The sequence below is a fragment of the Pinus tabuliformis genome, chromosome 6 (assembly GCF_031772625.1).
Source record: "Pinus tabuliformis cultivar Carrire ecotype Pingquan chromosome 6, CPIR1, whole genome shotgun sequence".
NCBI lineage: Eukaryota > Viridiplantae > Streptophyta > Pinopsida > Pinales > Pinaceae > Pinus > Pinus tabuliformis.
This window is the reverse complement of record NC_142292.1, coordinates 1,988,067,030-1,988,095,008: the sequence shown is the minus strand read 5'-3', so window position 1 is coordinate 1,988,095,008 and position 27,979 is coordinate 1,988,067,030. Positions and strand designations below refer to the sequence as shown.

Below are 27,979 nucleotides of genomic sequence, written 5' to 3'. Positions count from 1 at the left end.
CAAATATATAAATAATAATAAAAAATTGCCCATGAAGAACATGCTTATGATTATGATTATGTATAATAAACTAATGATTACGAAGACCGACCATATTAACAAAATTCAACAAAATGGTTGTTCAATTCTCAAAGCTCACGGTTCTCTGTCCATCCTCACCTCTTTGGCCCAAAAGACCTTTTGAGAGTCAAGCTACAAGGATATATGGGAGAGTTGGAAATGGGGCCAACCTTTTAGTTCCCACTCCTGTCCCTCTTTTCCTCTCCTATTTTCATTTTTTCCGTTTTAATTAATTTTATTCCTTTCTTTGTCTCATTTAACTTTGAACATTTCCATTCTCCTTTACGTTTTATCTAACCTTCATTAATTACTACATTACTTTTCCAGCTACCGAGTCTTACAACCGTTGGCTATTTCAGATCCATTTCGGATCAAATCCAAAACTGTGGGAAAATAAATTAACTCCTTGTATCAAAAGTGCAAACTAGTGCAAAATAATCAACACAAAATGGCATTGCAACAATCAACTATTGGCATGGATCAAAGTGGTAAATGGCATTTTGTTGTAGACATGTGAATATTCCTTCTTGCATACTCTTATCTTATGGACCAATCATGTAGGAAAAATCTTGGTCATGCCAATATTTGTCATGTAACCAAGTGTATCAAATCTTGTTGTAGACTCATAGCCAAACAACACAACACAACGCTGTGAATGAATACTTATGCACCATTTTCATAGAAGACCAGTGGAGAGACAATGCATTATCTCTTCTTGTCACTTCCTCTTCTTTGAATCTTGGAGTCTTAATCATTGATACATGTGGTCTATTTCCCTTCGGTGTTTCACAATTTGATCTGCCCAAATGTTAATTCACTACATTGTATCAAAGAGTTTCTTAGGTTAACTCCTATTTTGTACGCAGGACAAGGTAGCTTGCAACAACCACAAATGTTTTTTTTCTAAGTTGAGTTGAAGATCTATTCATTTTTTATACAACCAGGCCTGGTAATTTTCTTAAGTATTTGAAGAGCTTCAAATCCCTTCTCATAGAACTAAAATTGGACTTTCATGGCATTCATTATCAACTCTTGAAGCTCCAATGTTGTTGTTCTATTACAACCAAATCCAGCCATTTTGAGGAAATTGCAATCATTCTGTTAGGAACACTCATTTCAGATGGGTATGCCTTTTGTTTCACTCAAAAAGGCCTTCATATGACTGACATCTGAATAATTTCTTCTTGTCAGGCATGCTTGTCTGCCAAAAAGACAGGTGAAAAGCATTGTTTTATGAAATATTCATTTTAATTGTTTTTCCAATATGCTTTAGTATTTTTAGGCATCTTGCTCAGTTTCTCAGTATTTTGGTGCTTTTCAACAGATTTTTGGGTGGTCTTCCAATATCTTTTGGCAATAGTTCTTTGTGTAACCTATGCATTACGTGTGTTCCATTTTTTTAGTGAAGTGGCTTACATTGAATAGCCTTGACCTTTGCACTGATGGTGGCCTCAACCTTGGTGCCCTACAATTGGTGTCATTTCCTCATCATTGGTGTGGTTCCTATAGGGTTCATTGCCCTTCCTTTTAGGCACTATTCTTGCTCTCTCCGTAGCTGACATCTTGGTCAAGGATGTTAACCAGGGTGCAACCCCTTACAAACAATGGCCACCACCCCAACCTCTTTAACAAATGATGGGAATTGCCCCTACACCTATGTTACCAGGAATCGGATTCGGATCCGCCAATGTTTTGAAAAGTCAGGATCTGGATACGCGAAACAAATGGCAAGTACAAATCCTATAAATATTTTTTTTTAATTTTAAAAATAAAAATTATAAATTTTATAATATATAGTTTATATATATTTGTAAAATGTGATACTTATATAAAATAATTAATATATTCCATTAATGAGCTTAGAATTGATATATTATTTATGTATTAAATAGTAAGTATTCATACAAATTAAATAGTTTATAAATAAGATAAAACATAATAATAACTATTATAAAAATTATTATTATTATTATTATTATAAATTACCTATTATAAAAAAATATAATTATTATAAATTAAATTAAAGAACAAAACTATTTAGATTCATTTATAAAGTGAATTGGATTAGAAATTTAATAAGATAAAGTACCGGAGATCAAACACTTTGGAGCTGGGAATTTAAATAAATGAATTGGATTAGAAATTTAATAAGATAAAGTATCGGAGATCAAACACTTGGAAGCTCGGAATTTAAAATCCATATTAAGTGTTTTTAGGGCAAAATAAATTTATGTGGGCCCTGGAGGCTAACAATCGCATGACGCACATATGTTCTGACAGACATTTATCAATGTTAAATAATATTTTAATGATATGTTAAATTTCCATTTGAATAATCGTATGACGCACATATGTTCCAACAGACATTTATCAATGTTAAATAATATGTTAAATGTCCATTTGAATAATCGTATGACGCACATATGTTCTGACAAACTTTTGTTACCCAACTGGTTTGACCAACACACCTTCATTTGCAGAATCAATCAAGCAGCCACCATAGAAAACATGAGTTTGTAGGTTTGGATTTACTACAAAAGGTTCATTATTTTTGAAAGCGACTCATAAAGTGCACAGTGCGGATGCCAATGGATGCGGATCCGGATCCGTATCTGATCCGGGGATCCGCGGATCCAACTTCCTAGCCCCACGGATCCGGTAACCATTATGAAATGAAATCTACCATGTGCTGACATCTCATCACACAAGCCATATATAACCAACTGCATTGATCAGAGACTGTCACTACCATAAGGACCCTATCAACTCAAAGTGACACATGGCCTTCAACTTGTGGAACTCTGACATGTAAACCTGCCATGTGGATAGCTATTAGCGTGCCATGTCAACACTACCAAGTGAATTTCCACATCAATCGCCCTGCCAACTGCCAACTCAGTGTGCCGCATCAGCATTAAATACAAACCTAGTTTTAAATCAACTACAAATAAACTAGCCCATCTTTTAAAACCAAAAAAATGACCCTAGTATTTCTCTCTTTTTTCAAAAGCAAACCTGCCTTTAAAAAGCCACAAACAAAACCTACTTGGAATTCTCCCCCCCCCCGTAATCCCTTTGATTTTTTGGTGTGTATGGAACAACACATTGTATGTCACTGATCTATGCGGTCCCTAGGCCTCCACTTGCTTCAACTTCCTCTCACCGTGGCTCTAATAGTATATAACAAAAAGAGGCCAGACACAAAGAAACCAAGAACACAAAAAAATTGGAAGAGACAAATACTTCTTAGATTGTAAAATGAAGAGAGCTTGTGTACTTTTGTGTTAAAGGAATGATAAAAACTCTTAGGAGTCTTAGCCTATAATCCATAGATGCATAATCCTTAAAATGACAAATATTATTCAAGTCATCAATACAACACTAAAACATGATTTAAAATAAATAAAAAGTTAAATTATTTGTCAATTGGGTTTATCTTGGGTGGTTGGGTAGAATGATTGTTATCCTCCCCACCCCGGTTCAATTCCCACAAGTGACATGTTCCATATTCCTATGGAATATCTTACCCTTTCCTACAGACTGGAGCAGGAAGTGCTTTGTTAAATGGCAAAAAAAACAGTGACTTTATTAACATGCCCATGTCTATAGTCCAAATTACCATTATTAACTAGATAACTCTTAACAAATAACAGAAACTCAAGTGAAGCACATTTCCATGGACATATTTTTTAAAAATATAGCAAGCAAAAGAAGCCATCAATTTGTGCCAAAAAATAAAAACAAAAGCAGCCAATAGACCCAAAGAATATTCATTGCAGCACGAATAGATTCCTGTACAGATAGAACCTTCATAAAATAAAAATGACTACTACTAGTGACCTTAACTGCACTTGTACCTGTTGTAATTTAATGTACCAAGTCTTTTTTACTTTCAGAATATATGGATATTAAAAGGTATCTCTTTTTCTCTGACATGTAAACAACAAAGAACAATTACTAAGAGAGCATAGTGTATAGTACCATCTTCCTGACACAGCATTGCAGAAAAGCCCTGTAGCTGTGTCATAATAGTAGCCTAGTTTGCTGCTGTAGTAATACCTGCAGCCAGGGCAGAATTCAGGAGCATTAAATCTAAAGTCAAAATGAAGAATTACGTTCTTGTCAGGACTACTTTGAAACAACATATTTGAGTTGAATATCTTAAAACTATCATATATTCATTTATTTAAGGACTAGTCACAATAAAATATATGTGGTTTCTATAACTCATAAGGCAAGAAGTGGTTGGGAAAATGCATCTCTTCTCCATGTTGAATATGTTTATACAAATAACACATCAAACCCAGGAAATGTAATATAGCCAACCAAATCTCCCACCAATCGCTAGTCTCACTGTCATAGGCATACTAGACAAGGAGATTGCTCATATGGGACTGCAACCTGTGACGATGTAACAACAGGCACAAGGTATCCCCTTATTACCTCAAAGCCCCTCACCACTCGAGGCTCAAATAGGGTGCAAAGAAATAACCTTACAATGGCATGCACCAATGCATGTAATAAATACAATAGCATTACAATAAGAACTAGGCAGAAGTGTAGCTAATTATAATGGAAACTGATAAATACAACCATGTAAATACAATTTTCACCAGCTAGGTGCACATGTGAGTATCATAGACTCCACAAGGATCAGATTATATCTCTATTTTTGTCCATTTAATAAATTCAGCCTCAGGCATCATTTATATGGCTTATGATGATGATAAATATGCATGCTGATACAAACAAAGTTTGTTCTCACATAAAATACTCAAAATGTTTGGAATATAAAGAAATCCAGGTGGACAATATATATATATATATATATATGAGCAATAGTAGAAAATATGATGATGAGAATGCAGTTGGTGTCCCATATATATACCTAAGCAGGAGTGCCAATTTATAAAGAGTCACGTCCTTTGAGACATGTCCTTTCATAATTATTAATTATATTGTAATACTTATTATTACTATTTATTATTTGTATTATTCCATATTCATTTTCATAACACATGCAAAATATTGTTAAAGCCAAGAAGATAGTCATGAAACCGATAGTAAACAATTAATTGTGAACACCCAATCCCCAACCACAAGGTTTTTCAAACATGAACTTGATGATGCTTTCAAGGAAAAACCAGGGAATGTTAAAGTAGTGATTACAACCTAGCGTGATTGTGGAACTACTGGCTCCAATTGGTGAGCCTAAATAAATTGAGGAAGAGATCCAAACTTTGATTAAGGATATTGCTACCTCGCATGTCAGTAGAGGTACATACAAAAACTTTTTCAGCATTTATCACCACCATTGTAAGCCCAGGTCACTAGTCAAAACATCGTAACAACCATGTGAGGTTTTGTATTAGGTATCACAGGCCTCTGTCTTGTTCTCAGAATCTTTATTTGTTGTCTTGGTCATACACAGTTGATCCCTTGCAATTCACTTCAAGTGCATCTCGTCCAATATGGGATTGGAAAGCTTTAGGTGATCTTACTTGAGGACTCATGGTTTTATGGAAGCCTGCTTTTGTAAGGGTGATCATTGGTGTATGGGCCAGTCTACCATGCATCAAGGTGTACATATGTCTTTACCATATGGTTACCATCTATAGAGTCTATAGGTGGCCTTGGCTTTGGTGCAATAGTCCTCAGACAACTCTCATTCATGGCAGTCTCATTTTTCACAACCTTCACCTTTCCCAAGGTAGTACATAGTTCCCAATGCAACGTGGTCTCAATGGTCATAAAGTCAACTTGGTCTCAAATTGTTCAACTTGAGGAGAGGAGTCCATGCCACATTCTAGGTTTCCAATCAAAAGTGGCAATAGCTAGTTACAGCTTAGTCAAGCTTAGTTAGCAATTCAAACAGGTTTACAAGTAGTGAAATAGAGGCAATGTTGAGCAAAATCATGCATGCATTACATCGAAAATGATTAGCAAAATGAAAGGAACAAAATGCCCATGTGTTACAATCTGAAGATTTCTCCACATGTTTTGGGACTTGCTCAGGTGGCAGATGACATGGCAAGGCATGTGATGATGTGGCAACACTAAGCGAGATTTGGAGATTCCAAGAGAGACGCAGTTCAAAGCATGGTCAATTTACCCAAACCTAGGTGATGAAACTCTCATATAATCAAGGGCATCGGAGAACCATGTTCTAGATGGCCAAGTCGAGTTAGTAAAGAGACAAAGTCAATTCAATCTAATCATTGGACCGGTCAACTAGTAGTTAGAATCATACATGCATTACTTAATAAAACAAGAGGAACAATACCCATGTGTCAAATTCTAAATATTCCTCAAGGCATTATGGGACTTGTACATGTTGCAAATGATGTGGTAAGGTAGGTGATGATGTGGCAACACTAGGCAAGAATTGGAGATTCTGAGAGAGACCTCATTCATAGCATGGTTAGTTTAGCCAAATCCAAGTGCCATAATTCTTAGATAACCAAGGGCGTTGGAGAACCAAGTTCTAGGTGGCCAAGTTGCATTAGTAAAAGGATAAAGTCAACTCAAATTAGTCATTGGACAAGTCAACTAGCTATTAGAAGGTCTAACTAGTTGTTGGAGACCTCATTGACGAAGTAGTTGAGCAATGGACGCTGAAAGCAGCCATTAGAAGTCGAAATATTCCTCCAAATTGTTGATTTTTTAAGTGCAAAAGATACAAGCACAATATTTCTGAAACTGATAAATACTTCTAATGATGTTGATCTTCTTTTAATTTTTCAAGTATATCATTAAGCAATTATACTTAAGAAATTTAACCATATAAAAGCAATAGAACAGTAGAGATCACAATGCACAAAGAGAGCACAAGATTTACCCTAGGAATACCAACTAGGGGGAAAAACCTAGCAACCTTTTCAATCGAGAAATTCTTCTTTTCAACAAGAGACAAACCTAGACCTCTAGTCAACAACTAGGTCAAACTAACCTTCAACAAATCCATGGTCAAACCTAGTCAACACCCTCCAAGTTGAACCTCCAATCCGATCCAACAACTCTACCTTTTGATCTGCCTTAGGCTGAAATTCAGCCTTTCAGTAAATGGCGAAAAACCCAGAATTTTGACCCTGTAATTGCAACTGCCCAAAAAAAGATGTGAACTGGAGAGAGAGAGAGACATCCTCCACACGTGTGAGCTAGATAGAGAGAGAAAGAGATGAATTTGTCCTCCCATTTTGTCCTCCTTCTCCTTCTTGTCCTTCGCTTGGATGCCCAAAAGATTCTTGGTTGAGAGAGATTGAATTGTTACATTGTGGAGGAGGTCGAACTATCTTTATATAGTGATATGTTGGGTCGAATGGGTGTGTCTCCTGCCTTGGCTGACTTGACTAACTTTGGAGCCAAAAAATCATTTTTTTCTCTTTTAAAAGTCCATAAGGACATGACTCAAAAATATAATTTCCTTTTGACTCTATCATGAAGAACATGCTTTACAATGATCAATAAAATACATCAAGGGCCAAAACATACATTATGAAGGTCAACCATAGTTAAAAAAATTCAACGATCCCTATTAACTAGGGAGGTATTCGTAATGACTATCTTAGATGTTCTCAAGTTGAAAATTTTCTCTATGAAAAGGTTATAACAAATCATCATCAACCTTGTCAACATATCTGACATAAGGTAAATCATCAGCATCTATGAGATCAACATCAACTAGTTGCCACAACTCGTCGGTACCACCGACCCATAATCCTAGATGGTAATCCTGACACATGGCATAATATTTAGCATCAACTAGTCATCATAACTTTGGTCAGTACCACTGACCTATAATCTTGGTCGATACTCCTAACCTAGACTAGTCTTGATTCACCACCACGGTCAATCTCTTTAACTTGCGGTGAAAATCCAAAGGCCACACTCTGCATGAGCAACTGGGCTTGATGCTAAATGAGCTCCTCATCCTATTTGGAGAGGCTGGAGAGATTGAGCCTGATGTTGAAAGCCACGCACTCAACTGAGTGAACCTGAGTTTCTAGGACCATTCTCCCCAACTAGTCAACATCTTTGACACAAGAAGAATGATTGTCCATGATGCTATCATATCAGCACTCCCTCTCAACTAGAGGGGAAATCTCCACAAGCCCTAGCTTGTCCCTAAAGTATATGAACTTCTCTCTGGACAGAGGCTTCATCAAAATATCAGTTGTCTACTCATCAGTGGAGATGTACTTGAGCCTTACTACTCTCTTCTACACCATGTCACGGATGTAGTGGTACTTGATTTTGTTGTGACTTCTCTGAAAGCTTCCCATAGCTTTGATCGTTATAATATATCATGGCTGATTCTAACTCTTGGTTGAACAATCATGCAAACAACTTCTGAAGCCACACTATTTTAGTACAAGCTTCATTGGTTGCGATATACTCTGCTTCTGCAGTGTTGAGTGCGACATATTTTTGCTTCGTACTCATCCAAGATATCATAGCAGAGCCCAGTTAAAATATGTATATCTCTACAATTGTACATCATTGTTTGAGACATGTCAAACCATAGTTTACAGTACCACGTAGATATCTCAATATGTGTTTTGTTGCAATCCAATGCTCATGTCTCGATTCCACCTGGAACTTGCTCAACGTGTTCACCACAAAGCAAATGTCGGGCCTCATATTAACCAAATACATCAATGAGCCAATCAACCGTTGATACATGGATGGATATAGCAAATTAGATTCAGAGTCTCTCCACTTCTTCAAATTAGTCACCATGGGAGTTGTCATGGATTTACAGTCCATTATGCCAAACTTCTGAAGGATCCCAATAACATACCTTCCTTGACCAAGGAAGATTCATGCTTCTACAATACTTCCAGTCCCAAATAATAATGCATCAAGCCAAGATCCTTCATGTCAAACTCAAAGGCCAACTACCTCTTATTGATTTATGTAGCTTTAGAGGTACTCCCACACCCTAGGTTACAGGGTTTGGGAGAAGCTTGACCCACTTGGTCTTTGTGGGCAAGTGTACCCAAGCAGTGGGCTTTGCACCCAGAGTTGTGGGCGTGAAACCAAGTGGAGTATTAAATTTTTTATTCATTGTTGCAAGTGGATCACACTTAAAGGAGCTAAGGGGACCTAAGGCAACCATGGAGGCTTTAATCAAATGAGGAAAATATTTTTTTATTTTAGTTAATGACGTGATGTTCAAGTCGGTTTGGCTTGAAAGGTGCCCTCTAGAGGGTTAGTTGTTGCACCAAGGAAAGATATAAATAAGAAAGAAGGAGGCCTCATTTGAACACAACCATCCAAGAGCAATACATGATTGGAGAAAGAAATTTGAGGCAGTCGGCGACCGTTAGGAGCATATCTGAAGTGAAAGGAGGACGAAGTTTGGCACCTTTCTTATGTTTTTAGATAAGCAGAGTTAGGTGATTGTTGGCCGAGCTAAAAAGGCAATTTTGTGCACATGTTTTGGAGTTGATTCTCTGTATGTAGGATCTTTCTGTCTTTCAAGGAGGTTCGAGCCCTATTCATGAGCTTACATGACTTGTGGTAGATGTGTTGGGAAGGCCAAAGTCCTTTGTAGTATAGTGTAGGGGATAGACAGTTGAATAGAGGAGGACAACACAGGTAATGGAGGTGTCATTGAAGTAGAGTATAGGGCATTCCTATAGCTATTTAGGAGCCCTAAAAGAGGGCTGAAATTCCTCAAATTTGTGTACAAGATGACGAGCAAGCTCAATATTGTGTGGGTCCTAGGTCAAAGCACCCATTGAGTGCTCATAGGGTTTTTCCATGAGTCATGGGCCTTGTCATATTGCAAAAGACTCAATTGGGCACATGTAACAAGAAAAAAGAAATATTATTTAGTCTCTATAATGATCTCAAGGGCCCCAAGACCAAGTCGGCCAGCTATTGTTGAATTCGGCCTAAAGGGGCCTACTCAAGCACCTTGAAGACTATAAAAGGGGATGAAACTCAACCTCTATGGACATGAATAAAGCACACACTTCTATCTATCTATGTGCGGTTGGAAAGAAGCAAGCAAGGGTCTATTTTAAGCTAGAAGAGCCTTGCGAGGAAGAGGAGATACTTTCAGGGTTTGGATCTTTGTTATATATCCCATTTCAAGTCTCATATGCGAAGACCCTAGGCCTACATCTTGTGTTCATTGTTTTGTGATCTTCATAATTTTTGGTGATTGTTTGATGATGAGAACATAAAACATTAATAAAGAAGCAAATACACAATCATAAATAATTGTCATGTAAAGAGAAATCAAGATAACAAGTAACCTAATGTTTCCCTAAGGATTTCTCAACAGAGAGTATGATGAAGTTTGGTATTTTTCTTATGTTTTTGGATAGGTCGAGTTAAGTGAAAGTTGCCAGAGTTGAAAAACCATTTTTGTGCATGTATTTTGGAGTTGTTTCTCTTTAACAAGCCACGGGATATTTTTGTGTCTTTAAAGGAGGGTCGAGCCTCGTTCATGAGTTTACATGACCTATGGTAGACGTGTTGTGAAGGTCAAAGTCCCTTGTAGTACACTGCATGAGATAGGAGGTTGAATAGAGAAGGGCAACGCAAGTATTGTAGGTGTCTTGGAGGTCGAGTATAGGGCACTCATGTCATTGTTCAAGAGCCCTATAAGAGGGTCGAAATTCCTCAAATTTGTGCAAAGGACAGTGAGCAAGTTCAAGATTGTTTGGGATGTCCTTGAAGAGGTATGTTTGTCTTTCCAGGTTGATGTTTTGCTAAGGGATGGTAGGACTGGTTTTGGACAGTTGAGGAGCAGCCTACGTATAGTGGTTGGAGGACTATTAGTGGTTGTTTGGGTAGCCCTAAGTGACGTGGACAAGTGGCAGACTTGTCACAACAAGAGAGTTGTATGTCCTAGGGATTGACTTTTGGAGGAAAAAAAGGGCAATTGAGAGGGCTAGTTGTTGAGCCCTAATTAGTGAGTTGCAAGGGGTCAACTTCAGTGACAAGTGGGCAACCTCCAAGCCCTAAGTCTAGTCATCTTTGGAGCAGCAGAGAGGCAAGAAGTGGGAAGTTGTGATGACCCTAAGAGTTGGCACTCTTGGAGGACTAGGAGAGCAGCTAGTGGGCAGATTTATTTCGGCTAAAGTTCGATCACTCTTAGAGTAGTGAGAATGTTGATAGTGGTAGATTGAGGAGCTAGAGGTGCACGCTTTATAAGGGAGTAGAAGTTTTGTGATCAGCAATAGAGGAAGCAAAGCACCCACCAAATGTGTTCAAGGTATGTGGACGGAAAGGACTATGGATGTGCCCTATCAGCAAGTAGGTAAAGGGTACTTTGTTCAAGGATAGATTGGTAATCATACTTGTTGATACCAAGCCCTAATTTGTCTTGTATCAGGGATGATTGTAAGGGCCATGATCCCTGGTACGTGATCCCTAAGATTGTTGTATTAAAGTTTGTAATATAACAAGTGTTAGGTTAAAATTTGTCATGTGTACTAGTTAATTCACTATTATTTGTTATTTCGATATGCAAAGTAGAAGTGTTGTTGCATATGAGTGTGTTTGTGATCCTGATCTTAGACTCAAACTCGATCCTTTTGTGTCGTGGATAAATCAACACCTCTTACACTGAATAATGAGAGACTCAACACCTGTCATAAATAAATCATCAACATATAGCAATCAAATCACACGTGCATTCTTCACAACCTTCACAACTTTTGTATCTAACCTATACCCATCCTCACCTTTCCTTTGATGTTGACCTTATTGCTCGGTTTATGCAAAACCCACATGAAAGTCATTGGAAAGCAACTAAAAGAATACTTCGTTATGTTCGAGGTACAGTTCAGTTTGGGATTCATTATAGTGCAGAAGCATCTCTTCTATTGGTTGGTTTCACTGATTCTGATTGGGCTGGTGACCCTGATGATCAGAAGTCTACTGCAGGTCATGTCTTCACTCTTGGTTCTGGACCTATTACATGGGCTTGCAAGAAACAAAGTGCCAATTCTCTTTCTTCAGCAGAAGCAGAGTATCGTGGTGTCGTAGAAGCTAGTAAGGAAGCCCTGTGGCTTTGTCAGATCCTATCAAAGTTTGTCTTTCAGCAGCAACATTCAACTACACTTTGAGTTGATAATCAAAGTGCCATTCAACTATGCAAAGATCCAGTCCAACATCAGCGCAGCAAACACATTGAACTACACATGCACTTCCTCAGAAAGCTCATTCATGACCATGTTCTTGAAGTGCAATACTGTTCAACCGATGATCAAGTTGCAGGCATCTTTACAAAGGCTCTCATAGAGGCGAAGTTTACTAAACTTCGATTTATGGTTGGAATTCAGGAAGTTGTTACTAAGGGGGGACAGGCTCTAATGCCTCCTTCCTTCTCCTATTGTGTCATATTTGTACATCCTTCAATCCTATCCCAAGTTGTTCTTAAGGAGAGATGTTAGGATCTTCCGACACATAGGAAATAGTTAAGTATAACTTGGTCTAGTATAGAGTTAGGTAAAGTGTGTTTCTTTACTATGTACTTTTGTAACTTACAATCCGACGGTCACGATATGTTCTAGACATGAAGTGATCCAACGGTTCATTCTCTCCTCAATATTACCGACACTTGATCCACGGCTTAACACCCGATTGGTCCATGATCTCTATTTAAAGAGCATGGAGGGTCATTTGTAAGGTGACCATTCATGAGAGAAACGTATGTAAATTTTCTTTCTTTTACATTAATAAATTGCCTGAAGTGCTTGTGTTGGCTCAGGTGGTGCACTGTTTCCCTCTTTGAGGATTTTAACCGCGTCAAGAATACTGGTGTATTGATCTATAATCTGTTTGTGAACGGTGTCCTTTGGTGTTCTATCTGAGGAACTTACTCTGTAAATTCCTACACCCTAGATCTTGAGCAATGATAGCTAAAGTTTGCAAGAAGAATCTAGTGTATATGGTAAAACCCTAGCAAGAGTTGATATTTCTGCCTAGATATTTCCCACCTAGACCCTAATAAGGGTTAAATTAATAAATTTAAGGTTTGCAACTAAGAACCCCAGATGCACACCCTCTTAGAAGCCCCAAAAACCCTAGATTGACAAAATTGACATCATGCTCTTGTATTTGTATATTTTTCTTGTTTGTACTTGTCAGTAAAAATTGCATATACATAATATTAAATAAAGGAAGCGAGATGAGAAAGATGGAAAAGCAAAGTAGCACTCATGCTTGTTAATGACTCCTTAAAAATGATGAGCATGATGGAAAGAGGGAACTATAAGGACCTTGATAGACATGATGTGGAACCTTCCTATTGATAAGCTCATTCCAGGAACACATTGATGATTGAAAGATGAAGTAGAATCTTGTTGCAATATGAAGATAAAGTGTGCAAAGAAATGTTGATTTCAAAGGGATCAAATAGCAAAACTTGACACCTTGTCTAAGAGGCTATTATGATTTGACAACTCTAATATTTATGATCTACTTGGGATATGATTTGGCTACCTGGTAAGTCATATTGCAAAAGCATGTGAAGAGGCTGGAAGGGGAGTTCATTTGATGATATTGATCAAACATTAGGTCTGGTCTCCCGAAGAGAGAAAGTTGACAATGACAACTCCAAGGAAGACGATATTGTAGCTTGTTGATTAGTTCGTTCCATGGGCGCTTTGATTGAAAAGTGAGAATGCATGGAGAAGGATTCATGTACAGTATGGAGATAGACCATGCAGAAGAATGTTGATCTCAAGGAAAGCCAGTAAGTAAAATCCTATGACACTGGATTCGTCCAAAACAGGCCACGTGTCTGAATCCCATGAATCTGACACAATCCAATGGGAATTCGAATCCAAAAATGGGACACCACGTGTCCTAACAGGACACCATCGAATCCCGGTTGTGTCCCGATTTTGGGATTCGAATCCCCAAAAAGTGAGGGTTTGTGAGGTTTATGAGGGAGGGTTTATGAGGTTTATGAGGGTTTATGAGGTTTGTGAGGGTTTATGAGGTTTGTGAGGATTTATGAGCGAGGGTTTATGAGGGTTTATGAGGTTTGGGAGGGTTTATGAGGTTTATGAGGGTTTATGAGGTTTGTGAGGGTTTATGCAGATATTTGAATTTTGTATGTACTATGCATGCTATAATGTTAGTAACTTACATTGTAAACAATAAAACTAACATCTAGATGAAGATCTATGTTTGAAATCAATGAATTTGTATCATTAATGAGAATTTGTGTAAGAGATATCTAATTTTTAAAAAATATATATATATATATATATATATATATATATATATGTTTAATAAAATAATATATAATGAATCATGTGTGTCCTGTTCCGGGGGCTCAACATGTCTGAATCCGACACTCAAATCCCCGTATCCTATGAATCATGAATCCCTGTGTCAGGTGACTTAGGTAAAATCTGATATTTTGACAAGAGGCCATCATATTGAGGTAATTTTGATATTGGATATCTAGTCAATATATGGTTTTGCTACCTGGAAGAATGTTGTAGAAATGCATGATGCCAGTTGGCGCAAATGTATCTACAACTGTTTGTTTTTGGACTCAATTCAATGAAATCATGATTGAGTGGATAGCTTTGGTAATCGTCGAAGGATTATGTGGTCAAGATGTCTACATCACCTTGGAATTGAAAGGTAGTAGTACAAGGAGATAACCTAATGTGTATATTTCGATGACAATGAAGATCACTTTCATGATTAGATGGAGCTATGATTAGTTCTACTACGATTGGTGCAATATAAAGCCTATGTTGATGATGACTAGAGGAAACTGATATGAAATATTGATGGCCTAAACCTTATCACAGATTGGCTCCATAAAGATAGAAGCTCTATATAGAAAGATACAAAGAAAAAGGAGCCATGCAGCTACTCAAAGATCTCCATGAAGAATTAGTAGTTGATGTATTGATGAAGACACACTAAAAGAATGCGTGGTTATGACTTCCCAATCAAAAGGAAGTAAGGAATCTCCTCTATGCTTGAGAGGGAATAATAAGTCTCCTTAAATGTTTATAAAGGATAATGAGGATATCCTCTCTGGTTGAGAGGTGGACATTATATTCTCTTCTTCATGTGTCATGCACTAGGCCAAGACTAACAGTGGTACGCCTAGTGAAGGCCATGGAGGGAAAATGGGATCTGGAGGATTGGATAAGCATCTAAGAATAGTACTCCTTGAGAATTGGGAATCTAAGATAGGAAGTAGTCTTGTGGACCGAGACTCTGTTATGAATATAATTCATAACAATTAGATAAATAAAATAAATATAAATATTAAATAATTAAATATTATTTAGGTTAAATAGTCATTAAATTAAGTGAAAAGGCATGTCTAAAAGACATGCCCATTCACGAAAGGTCACCTGTTGAGGTATAAAAGTAGGGCCTCAATGTGTCATCTTATATCATCTTATACAATTTTACAGATATTAATAAAATGTTATTTAAATACTTCGTGTATTTTTATATTAAAGTCTACAAGCTATCAGTTTTCTCGCTTCAGCCATAATTTTTATGCTTCAGTGGTATCAAAGCCATGGCACATGATATAATCATGCGGGCCTTTGAACGTAGTTTGCTGCACAATGTGCCATTACGTTCACATCCTGATTACATTGAACAGTTTAATAAAATTCAAGAAGTATTTCAGCATTTAGAAAAATCATGTGCCAAAGCTACAATATGTTTTAAGGAGACTAATGCAGAAATTGATAATAAGGAATCTTCTCCTGTGCATAATCAGAAATCTGTTGAAAGTGATGTCGTTATGACAGATGGGGATATAAGAAATCTGACTGAAGGTAACATACAAGAAAAGAGTGTAGCTAACCAAGAGGACCAAAAGGATAATAAGGAATCTTCTCCTGTGCATAATCAGAAATCTATTCAAAGTGATGTCGATATGATAAACAGGGATTTAGGACATCAGATGGAAAGTGAGGTTGGAGATAAGAAGGAAGAGACTTGCAGATTTTCACGACAAAAGAAAAAGCATCCAACTCCACTTAGCTCTGAGGTGTACTTACAACAGATTATTCTTCGAAAGATAATGGGTTTGTATATTAGAGACAAGGAATTGATGATGGAGAAAGCAGGAGAAGATACACAGGGATTGCAGTAGGTGAAGGACAAGAAGCTTTACCAAGTAAAACGATGAATGTATTGGGGCATTTTTGTTTGACTCTGAGCCACAGAATCTTTTCCTACAAAGTTCTTGATGAGCTAGAAAACATGCTTCATATCCAGTACCTTTGCCGAGTTTCTCATCCAACGTGGGCTCCCTACACATCTGCTTGGTTCCTTTACCTTGATATACCTAAAACAGTGATATGCAGGGTACAAACTAAAGTTTCATAATGGAATGAAGCACAAAAGAACGTAAGATTAAGATACTATTCTAAGATAGTAGTGCATAAGGAGTCCCTCACTACTGAAAGTGGACCAACACCATGTGTTGGTGGTCTTTTATTGGGCACAGCAACTGAGGTGCACTCAATAAGTGAATACATATGTGGTTTGGATGATCTCGCATTAATTTTGTTACAACAAGTAGCAAGCCAAATCTTGCATTGGTTGCATGAAGAGGTAAAAGTGTATAAAGAGAAGGTGAGCAGAGATTTTTTGGGACTATCAATTGAAGTGGACAAGAGTCGCACAATTACTTTAGTTGCCAACATTGATGTAAAGGAGTATAATATAAATTGGTTACTAGTTGTAAAAGATATTTTCCTAGAGCATATGACAACAAACTTTAAAAATACCAACGATGCGGTGGATGATGGAGTAGGAATATATAGATACTAGTGGCAACAGCACACAACACGTCGGCCCTGTGGCCAATTCCCCGCTACCTCCAGCAGCATCGTTCCTCCAAAAGCTCGGCCTCACAGCGACTCTTCTCCGAGAGGACGAGGCCATCAACGATCTAGAGCTCATCATCAACCCCAAGCTGTGCGAAGCGAATTGGCAGGACTTGGTTCAAGCAGGGTACTTGGCAGATGTCACCTGCTACGAGATCTTTTGCTCTGTGCACAAGGATTTCCTCAGTGAATATCTACAACTCTTTCTCTTCACTGGATTTGGGAAGGATGACAAGCGCGCAGTCCAGCACACACTCTATAGTTCCAACCCCTACAAGCTCATGGCCTGTGAATATCTCATCAAATTCCACGAGTCGCGCAACGATAAGATCATCGTCTTCTCGGATAATCTGTTCGCCCTAGAAAAAATGGGCATCATGCTGAAAAGACACATGATTCGGGGTGACACCTCGCACGATGAGAGGCTAGAGGTCCTCGACATGTTTAGAAAGGCCCCGGGTGGCTTCACAGTCTTTCTTTTGAAGGTGGGAGATACCTATCTTGATCTTCCAGAGGCATCGCTGGTCATACAAATCTCATCTCAAGGCGCCTCCAGGAGGCAAGAAGCGTAACGTTTGGGTCATGTGTTGCGCCCCAAAATCATGTCAACCCTGTCCACCGTTCTTCGCTCCTGCACCGACGACAAGATCACACGCAGCATCATTAAAGACCAGGTGTCAAACGACATGCTCCAACGGTTGGGGTCTTTTTCGTTTGGGCGTATAAGCTTAAGCCATCCGATAAAGCATATAATGAACGACATGCTCCAACGGTTGGTGTCTTTTTCATTTGGGCGTATAAGTTTAAGCCATCCGATTAAGCGTATAATGAATGACATGCTCCATTTGTTCGTGTCTTTTTCGTTTGGGCATATAAGCTTAAGCCATCCGATTAAGCACATAAGCTTAAGCCATCCGATTAAGCGTATAATTAAATATAACTTAAGTAAAATCTATTAATTAATTCATATAAATTAATTAATTTATATCATTTAATTAATTAATATATAAAATTTAATCATAAACAAACAAACAAACAAACAAAAAATCTTATTTTTAAAAAAATCTTATTTAAAAAAAAATCTTATTAAAAAAAATTAGAGTTAACAGAAAAAATGTAGACTTGTTAAAAAATTATTATTAAAAAAAAAAAATATATATATATATATACAAAGAAATAGTACCGATAAGCTACATGGCGAATCGATGACGAGACGACAGACACTAAGTGAAGAAAACCCCCAGCATTAAAGCTTTGAGGACAAAGCTTCCAAAGGGAGAGGCTATGTTATGAATATAATTCATAACAATTAAATAAATAAAATAAATATAAATATTAAATAATTAAATATTATCTAGGTTAAATAGTCATTAAATTAAGTGAAAAGGCATTTCTAAAAGAAAACCCCCAGCATTAAAGCTTTGAGGTCAAAGCTTCCGAAGGGAGAGGCTATGTTATGAATATAATTCATAACAATTAAATAAATATAAATATTAAATAATTAAATATTATTTAGGTTAAATAGTCATTAAATTAAGTGAAAAGGCATTTCTAAAAGACATGCCCATTCACGAAAGGTCACCTATTGAGGTATAAAAGCATGGCCTCATTGTATCATGTTATATCATCTTATACAATTTTATATATATTAATAAAATATTATTTAAATACTTCGTGTATTTTTATATTAAAGTCTACAAGCTATCAGTTTTCTCGCTTCAGACATAATTTTTATGCTTCACACTCTTTGAGAATTGGACAGCTATCCAAAACAAGAATGGTCAAAGAGGACTAATATTCTTTGAGGATTGGGAATCCATGACAATAATAGTCTTAAAAGGACACATACCTGGTGAACATCCCTATGAGGTATATGACTTAAGAGGTAGTGTTTTGTCTCACATAAAGCCTCCCAACATTGTGCTCTAATCTAGTAGAAAGATAGAGCTCGTTAGTCAAGGCCTTGCTATGTTGACATTATTGGTTATGATGTTGATGCTCAAAGATTACTTACCAATCTGACCCTTATGAGAATATTTCAATTTGAGAGTATCCTTGTACCAAGTGTACAATTATGAATACCTCACTAGTTAAGAGGGAGCATTGGAGAATGTAATTAAGTCTGGTCTTCATAATTTGTGCCATTATGTATTTAATGTAAAAAGCAAAAGAACATAAAAAGAAAAATTATTATTATTATTACTATTTTTCTAGACAAGCATGTTCTTCATGCTTCTAGGTTTTTGAGTTAAAGAATCAAAGCCCTATTTGGACCTTTTGTAAAAGAAAAACCCCTCTAGGTGCCAAGTCAACTTACATGTCAAGTCTTCCATGCCCCAATGGACATGTATATTCGCACCCCTCTGAACTATATAAATAGAAAGAAGATGGAACTCATTTAAACACACTCAATTGATATATTGTGGTTTGAAATATCACAGGGAGGGCCGAGAAGAAATGGAGGGCCAAAGTCTGAAAGAGAGGATTTCTTCTTGAGCTAGAATTTGTGGAAGTTCTGCCTTGGTACATTTCTTGTTGTTGGTCTCTTGCTGATGGATCTGCAGGAAAGAAGGAAGGCTTGACTTGGCATCTAGAGGTAGAAATTTTCAATCATGGGTCTTGGATATCTCATTTTATCTGATTCTATAAGAAGAAAAATTTATGGGTTTTTCCCTTAGAGGGGTTTTGTCCTGGCTACGAGCCTATATATTTTGTTCTTTGTTTTTCTTGTGATCTTCATGTCTACATTTTGATAATTGTTTGATGAAGAAAAACATAATTAAACCAATAAGAAGCTAACAGATTTCACAAGCATTTACCAAATAAAAAGGAAATCTAAATTAATATACTCGCCTCACGATTTCCAACATAGACCTTAACAATTAATTTAGTAATTAAAGTAATATTCTTTTGTAAGATAAAGCGAGATAATATAATCAAATACAAACATTTTTGCTTTAGTTAATTATATAAATCTCAACCGTCAATCTCAAATGAGGTCAGATCTAATCTCAATTGTTAATCACTTTGAGATTAAGGTTAGGTAACTCAAGCTTATAAAAGAAGGGCTAGGCCAATGGAGAAGGCACATAGCAGTGAGTTAAAATTGAGCACAAGACTTGAGAGGAGATCTCAGTGACTAGGTGTAGGACATCCATTCAAGCATGTCAGGTTCGAGGAAAGATCAAGGAGCAGCAAGGGATATCCTAATCAGCCAAGGAAGGTTTGATGAGTTCTGCATCAGATCTAGGTTCTTGTTGTATATGTAATTTCCTCAATGAGCCATTTTCCCAGGAAGGGAGACCAACTAGGGTTCTAGTGTCATTTTTAATGAAGAACTATTCAATGGGCAGCATATGTTTGTGTAACAAGTGATTGAGATTGATTATGCTTCCACTAAATATTTTTTTTATGTTAAAAACACAGTTATTACTTTACTCAATACAACTGAGATAGTCTGTTAGGTTAATAAATTGCCAGGTGTTGGAGTCATAAATTAGCATTCATGTTATCATATGGTGTCAAAGCAATAGTCTTTGATATCATTATATGGTATTAGAACCAGTTGCTTCTTTGTAAACAGTTCTAGGCTCGGAAACTGTTCCAAAGCATCTAAATGAGGATTTATTTAAATGGATGATCAATTACTCAAATCATTCACATGTATATAACTCAGAGATTTCAAAGATTTCTCAAAGTGTGGATTCCAGTACTAACAGCATGCAATCTTTAAATGTTTATGATAGATGAAAAAGAAGATATATGATAATTAAATACCCCTCCTGAGTATGTACATTATCAAATAAGCAGAGGCGCATAGAATGATTCTATAACTAACACTTATATATTTGAGAGATAACAAAAGGCAATAATTTCAAGATGCACAGGCACTAATTTAAACAAATTGTTCAATTAGCTAATCTCAATAATAATAACAACTTTGCAGGGGTTACCAGGGATATCAAAACTCGACCTACCCTTGCCCATTACTTTTACATTACCTCAAACATATGAAGAATAATATAAATGATTACACAAGGGAGACTCATATGAACACAAATGTTGCTAAGAACTAAAGCCAGGAGCCTTTGATTATCTTCAAAATTTCCAAAATACAATAATGTTTCTGGTTCTATCAAAGTATCAACCCCTTCTTACTTTGAATTACAAAGTATTTGTAGAGTCTTCTCAAAAATATCTAATCTATTACAATCTTTTACATAAAACTAAAGTTTTATCCAAAACAATTTGGATAACTCTAATCAATACAACTCAAAATAGAAATTCTGGAACTGATTTAGTGGAATCAGCACATTCTTCAAGCACTTGATTTCCAACCACCGCCTTTAAATTTGATTATGTTGATTCTACTCTTATGCTTGTTGATTTGGGGTAGCATCGCATGTGCTCTAAGCCACGAAATTTGGTGGAGAGGTTGGGGCACATGAGATCTCCAATACCCAGAAAGGGTTTGGGCAAATTCTAAACAGTTTAAGAGATATTAAAATAATTAATATTTTTAATGGAGTCCCTAAGTTTAAATTTAGGGAAAATAAAATATTAATGTGTATTAATATGAAACTGTGTTAAAATGGTCCAAAAGACATGGATCAAGCCAGATCGAATCTTAATCGTTGATTAGGGACTTAATCTCAGTCGTTGATATGTCAATAGGAAAAGTATAAGAGGAGGCTTGACGGTCACCTGGAGAGTACACCAGAGTGATCAGTCATTGTATTTCTAGAGCGGGGTTTGCTAAGAAAGATAGAATTAGTGATCGGGAGTTGCAACTGAGGGGCATTGAGTACAGAGAGACAGAGATGCAGAGAGAGTGTCGGGAGAGCAGCATAGTAGCCAGGGAGAGTGACGCAGAGCCAACCAGGGCTCATGCAGGGCTACACAGAGGCAGCCGGGAGCTGCGCAGAGCCTCAAAGAGGCCAGCACTGCTAATGCGAGGGCCAGAGGGCTGACACAGGGCCTCCTAAGGCTAATGCAGGCCCATCCGGGGTGACGTAGGGCCAGTGCTGGGTAGAGAGGGGCTGACACAGTCCAGAGAGAGGCTGACGTTGGGGTTTTTGCGGCAGATTGGTGCTGAGGAGCTACCCAGAAGGATTATCCGAGGTTTCAGCGAGGGGATTTGTCAAAAACTAAGACGTATTACTGCCAAGGAAATTCTCTGTTAGGTAGGCCAGTTTCGGCACCCAAATTGTACTCTAATATTGCTTAATAAGAAAACCCTCAAATAGTTGAACCAGTTTTCCTGCATTGGGTTTTGCCGAGGACATTGGTCCAAAAATAATGGTGTCATATTGTGTCATTGTTTCTGTTTCCTTTAGTTGTTGATCGTTAATATGCTAAGCATGCACTAGCATTTATTTTCAGTGTTTACATGTAACATAACAAGTAGGTAGGAATAAATCACATAAAGTGCATGGAGGGTCTCTAACTAAGTAGACTTAGAAACTTCAACAATGCTTTGCCCAAATCCTGCCTCTAAACCTGCTTTATATTTACTCGATAAGTTCGTGGAACTTATCCCACTTATCATCATCTGGGTATGAAAATTTTATTACTTTCCTGTATGTTTCATCTACCTCAATCTATTTTTCAAATGTGGGCTTGGTTACAAAAAGATGGTGAATTTCATATGAAATGAATAAATCATTTTCTAAACCTTGGAGGAAAGTTCTACCACCAACATTTCCTTTTACTGTAGCAAATTTTGAGTTCTCTATTGTTGTATCATGTAACTTCCTCTGATAATCTAGCTATAACATTAAATTTCTCTTTGCCAATACTTTTCTCACTTCCAGAACTGCATATGTCCTATCTTCAATACTCATGTCTTCAAGTTCCTCTTTAGTTTTTTAATACAAAACTTTGATAATCCTTGTTCCTTCTCCAGGTTTATTGTCCAACTCCTCTTTGATCTCAGCAATAGTTTCTTTTGCTTTGTGCACCAGCTGTTCCTGTTCAAAAATAATTTCTATTGATGTCCAAACATCTGAAATGGCTGAATTTATGTCTATCCAAATCTTCTCCTTAGCTTCTGACAGATTTTGTGCACTGATTGATTCATCCATATATTTTTCAAGCTGTCTAGTAAGCTTGAAATTCTTTTGTACTTCTGCAAGATATTCATTATCTGCCTTGATTTTATTATCTTCTGCCTTTTGTAATGATGCCTTTAGTTTCTCAATTTCAATGTTCCTCGGTGATAGATCTCCCATGGATTTAGATACCTGTTCAGTTGAATCCTAGTTGGCTGACCATGTTTCTGTTGATGAAATTCCTGCATTGACTTGTTGCTCCTTTTAAAACATTTCCGTGTTTGACTCCATTTTTTGTATCTGGATGTTTTGCTCAACAATCATGCGCAACATATTCTCTTTTTCCTTCTCTAATTGTCCTACTTCTTGAGCTTGAGGGTGTTCTGTTGTTGGCAATTTTAACTGTTTTCGGAGTGCTTGAATGTCTGCATTTATATTTCTAATAGTTTCTTTGACAGCATCAATATGATTAGGATCTAATCCTAATTTGATTACAAAGTCTTCCAAACCTTTTGTCCTTGTAATTTTTGCTAATGATGGCATCTTTTCTAATTTGAGTTGAGAATGAATATTATTCATAAAAGCTTGTAGGTTTGAAGCAGCCATTGTTGAACTTGTTAGAGAAGAATATATCATCTCACCATCTTGTTTGTGTAGATCAATTTGATCTATGGGATGAATTTGTTTTGTTTCAAAAGAAAACACTGAAGCTTTGTAATTCTTTGTTGTTTTTGGAACTGGGACCTTTGGCTCAAAAAATGCCAATTGAAATTGTCCTCTGTCAGGGTCTAGTGCAGAAAATAATCTAGTTTGGGTAGTAGAAGTTTGTTTCCAGAATTCGGAATAGGTAGCAGTCTTTAGCAATTCATTCTTCTTCTTCGTTTCTTTGAATCTAGCAAAAATATTGTGCTCACCAGAAGAAGGTGAAGCAGATACATCAGGAATTGTTTCTTCAGCTTGTTGCAAAGTGAACACAGGCTCGCTTGATTAGATGACTGTAGTAGACACTATTGTATTTCTGACCTCTGATGATTCTTCCTCTATATTCATTGTCTTTCTCCTCTTTAAGACTCTGAATTCTGTTGATTTAGAACCTAAACCAATTGTGCAGTTCAGATAAGTCAAATTCACATTTAGTTTCTATGATTTTGAAATCAATATCTACCAGAGGGAATTCATCTAGATTAAGGAGAGGAGGAATCATAGGGTTTTCAATAGAAATGTTAGCTTTTCCCTTCTTACTAGCCATTTTGAATTAAGCGGAAAACAAGGAGTTAAGAATACCCTGTGATCTGTTGGCTGATACATGTGGTTGACTGTAAGATTCGGAAGTCTTCTGTCACTGAGAACCTCTGCAAACATTGGCGAAATGAAGGAAAATGATACGGTTGATGAAGGTTAATTTAGGTTTAGAAGAAGATTTTGGATAGCCATTAGTAAAATTAATGTTTGGCGCATCCACAAACAGTTATAGAAATGTTGGCGGGAGTGAATTAATGATTTAACAGTTAAATCATTAAATTATCTAAGGAAATGGCGGGTGTTAATTTGGCGGTCATTTGGCAAAAGGGATAAAGTGGCGGAGCGAGAAATTAAATGGAAAGTGGTTTGCAGGGCCAGGGTGTGGTGGTAAGTGGTGTTTGTGAGGGGTGGTCCCACAATAACTGAGCACCCAACACGTAATGATGGGTGGTTTTTATGAAACAGGTTTGCGGACCTTCCCCTTTCGTTAAACGTTGGGAGTGTGGGGGGGTCCCACAATGGATTCTTGACCATCAATTGCAGTGGAGGCAGTCAACGTCGTCGGAACTTGCGCAGTAGATAATTGCTGGCACTTTATTCAAATAACCACTAAATAAAATTTATTGGCTCCGAAAATTTAATTAAAGTGCCATTTATAAAAATTTGCCAAGCTTTACTACAAAGTGCAAATAAATTAACTATTTTTTATTTTGGAAAATATACAATTTAAAGATTAATTCCATGGGTAAAAAATAGTTACAACAAAACCCATCATTTTCAAAGCCATATCAAGAGTCTTGGTACTTTGAAAGACTGTGTTTCCACTCTGGCGACTTCAATAACATGTGTTTCATAAAGTCTTTGTGAGACTGAAGACCTAGGGACTACTGTCGAGAGAGATGAAACAAGGGATTGTCACCGTGACACATCAAAGAACCAAATGAGTTTCGGGTCATTCAAAGCCAGGATCAATTCGGAGGATTTTGGAGCAAAATAAGTCTGTTCTTACTTGTATTGATACCCAAATTTGCAAATTTGCAAGAATTGGTTGTTGATCTATTTTTTTCAGCAAATCGAACTAGATTGCATTCAGAGGATTTGGAGCAGATTCAATTTGTTCCAGCCTGTATAATGCCAAATTTATAGATATTGTAAAATTGGTTCCTGATTTTTTTTCAGCATATCCAAATAAAATTCACTGAATTGATGCTGTTTGACAGCAAATCTATCATAAATTTGTCAAAACTTTCAAAATGAGGGAGGGAAGAACAAGCGTTTCTCATCTCTTTTTTTTTGTTTTATTAGGCTTTTATACAACTTGGACCTTTATCATGAGGTGGGTTAGTTATAGATCATATTGTGTGCTTCATCCTTCCTGATTGTGTTTTCTTGCTTGATAAATTTAAATTACTGCTTGACATTATGCCTTCGCAGTAATTTGCATTTGATTTAGTCATGTATAAAAAATTAATAATAATATATCGTGATAGGAAATAGTTTTGTTGCATTTCCTTTATACTTCCATCACCATGTACCAGGCGGGTCATATCCCTCTGCTCATTTTTGCTACTGGTTTCATGTTGAGATGTAGTAGAATTTTTACAGTGATGTATAGTGGAGATCTTGGAGTCCCAAAGACTGTTGGGTTCTCATGCCCTCTACGGAGAGCACGTCTCCATGTTGGAGCCAAATGTTACCCCCTCACATCTAGGGGTAACTAGAGGAGATCTTTTTATCCTATGATCCAGATTAAAGATAGCAATTCCACATATGGCAGCCATGGTTCTCCAAAGATAGTTGATGATGATTCCCCTCATTACTGCTCATCTCACTCATACTTGATCATCATGGTGCCCTGCATACATGAGGTACATATTTTCATCGGTTCATATCAAGTGTTAATGCCTTGTGTACTTGACATGAAAGTAGCGACAATCTGTTGGGTCCAATAATGAATCATGATGCTCTAAATTTGTGCCTTTTTCCTTGATTCACCTTGGTGGTCATCATCATTTTTTAGGTATGTTTGTCACTCTTGGGTTGAGTTGTACTATTGGGGAGTCTTTGAAAGGTATAGCATACACATATCCTAATCCATACTTAACACTCTACATCCCTCCTAATTTCCGTGGTCCCGCTCATGACTGGTTATCATATGTCGCAGAGAGATTCATGCTTCATAGTCCCATAAGGAGGAGCTATAAGCTCAAGGTTGATGTAGCTAAATATATATATATATATATTTTTTAGAAGGACCAAGATATAAAGGTCAACAAGAAAAATTAAAATGGCCAAAAGCCAAAGCAAAGCTTGAGCTATACCCTCTCACTATAACGACATTATCCCAAGTCCTATGCAATGAAACACATATCTAAAAGGGCTAAATGAAATTATCCCCAAGTCCCATGCAATGAAATGCATATACAAGAATAAGTGCACTCAATGAAATAAAATAAAAAATAAGAAAGGGGTAAAGAAGAACAAAGTAATAGGCAAGCAAAGGCACAATAAGACAGAGTGTTGAGGAAAGGGTATCTCAATCCATAAATGATCCCTCAACAAAGGCGCTCATGTGGACGAATATCTCAAACAACCCAAACATGACTGTAATATAATTCATGAAATTATCTCGCCAAAACCACACCATTTATCGCTATCTACTATCTAGTGGCAAGTACATTTGACATGACTCACATTTTATGTTGCAATGGGCTTGTGTACATGCATCTGGGTTGATGACTACAATGGGTCACTTGATCCCCTCCTAATGTTTTCCCTCCAAAATGATCATCACGGGAGTTCAGTTTGAATTCAATACAAATTACAAAAGAAATATTTTATAGCAAAAATTCAACGAAACTTAAATGCATGCAAAGTTTGAGTGAAAACCATATACTGCACTTATCTTCTTTTCAATATTTGACAGCATGAAAATCTAATAAAATTTGAAGGAGATTCAAACACATTAATTTCTACTTATTGCCAAAATCTTGAGCAAGGACCTGCCTATCTTCTTCTCTTGAATATTGTCATCTTGTCTCTTATTTTCCGAACTTCTAACATATAGACATCTCACAAAGTCTCGTGTCAGAAAATACCTTTTCTTCAAGTGCCTCTGCTTTATAAATTACTTCTCTAATTGTTATTTGTCTTCCTCTTTAGGCATATACCCTATGTGTCTTAAACTAGGTTGGCACATCAATGGGATTCAGCAAGTTGTCTAAACAAGATATCACAGGTTGGATAAGCACCTATGGATCTAATCCCCCAATAGGTCTTAGACAATCGAGAATTTGTCAATTTGGCAGTTCAGCATGTCCTCATTCTTGAGACTATAGTTCTGACACGAAAATATCAACCTTTCCATGAGAAATAGTCTGCTCATATTTCATTCTATTTCAAACTCTTCATTCTCTGCTCTACAGTATGATCACAGTGCTAGTTATTCCCGATCATTTTGTGATCACAGCTTCTGAAATTGCTTTCCCCTCCCAGAAGTAATACCACAAGTTGGAAAAGCACCAGATGGTCTAACCCCCCAACATGTCTTAGATGATCACTAATGTATTTCGTGCTCAGCATGTTCTCAATCTAGAGACTATGGTTCTGACACCAAAACATCTAAACCGTTTCTAGAGAAGCAATAGGTTAATTCTTCATTCCATATTCCCAAATGTTTCTATGCCCTATTTCATGCTTAAGAACGTCCCTTTTTCTAGTTCTTTTTGTGATCATAGCTGCTTAAGTTGCTCTCTCCTCTCAAAAGCAAAATATGTT

The 27,979-nt window shown here is 37.0% G+C and overlaps 1 protein-coding gene across 3 annotated transcripts in view; it reads right to left on the bottom strand.

The window, feature by feature from the left end:
* The window catches only part of LOC149267195 (CD2-binding protein-like protein), a 134,683-nt gene that overhangs the window by 39,170 nt on the left and 67,534 nt on the right, over positions 1-27,979 (bottom strand). For all 3 annotated transcript variants that reach the window (XR_016260651.1, XM_089431881.1, XM_089431889.1), the window contains one exon: positions 4,042-4,119. Coding sequence is in view for 2 of the 3 variants with exons in the window: in XM_089431881.1 (XP_089288007.1) it covers positions 4,042-4,119 (78 nt within the window). In the remaining variant the exon portion in view is untranslated. The remainder of the gene's footprint in view (positions 1-4,041; positions 4,120-27,979) is intronic.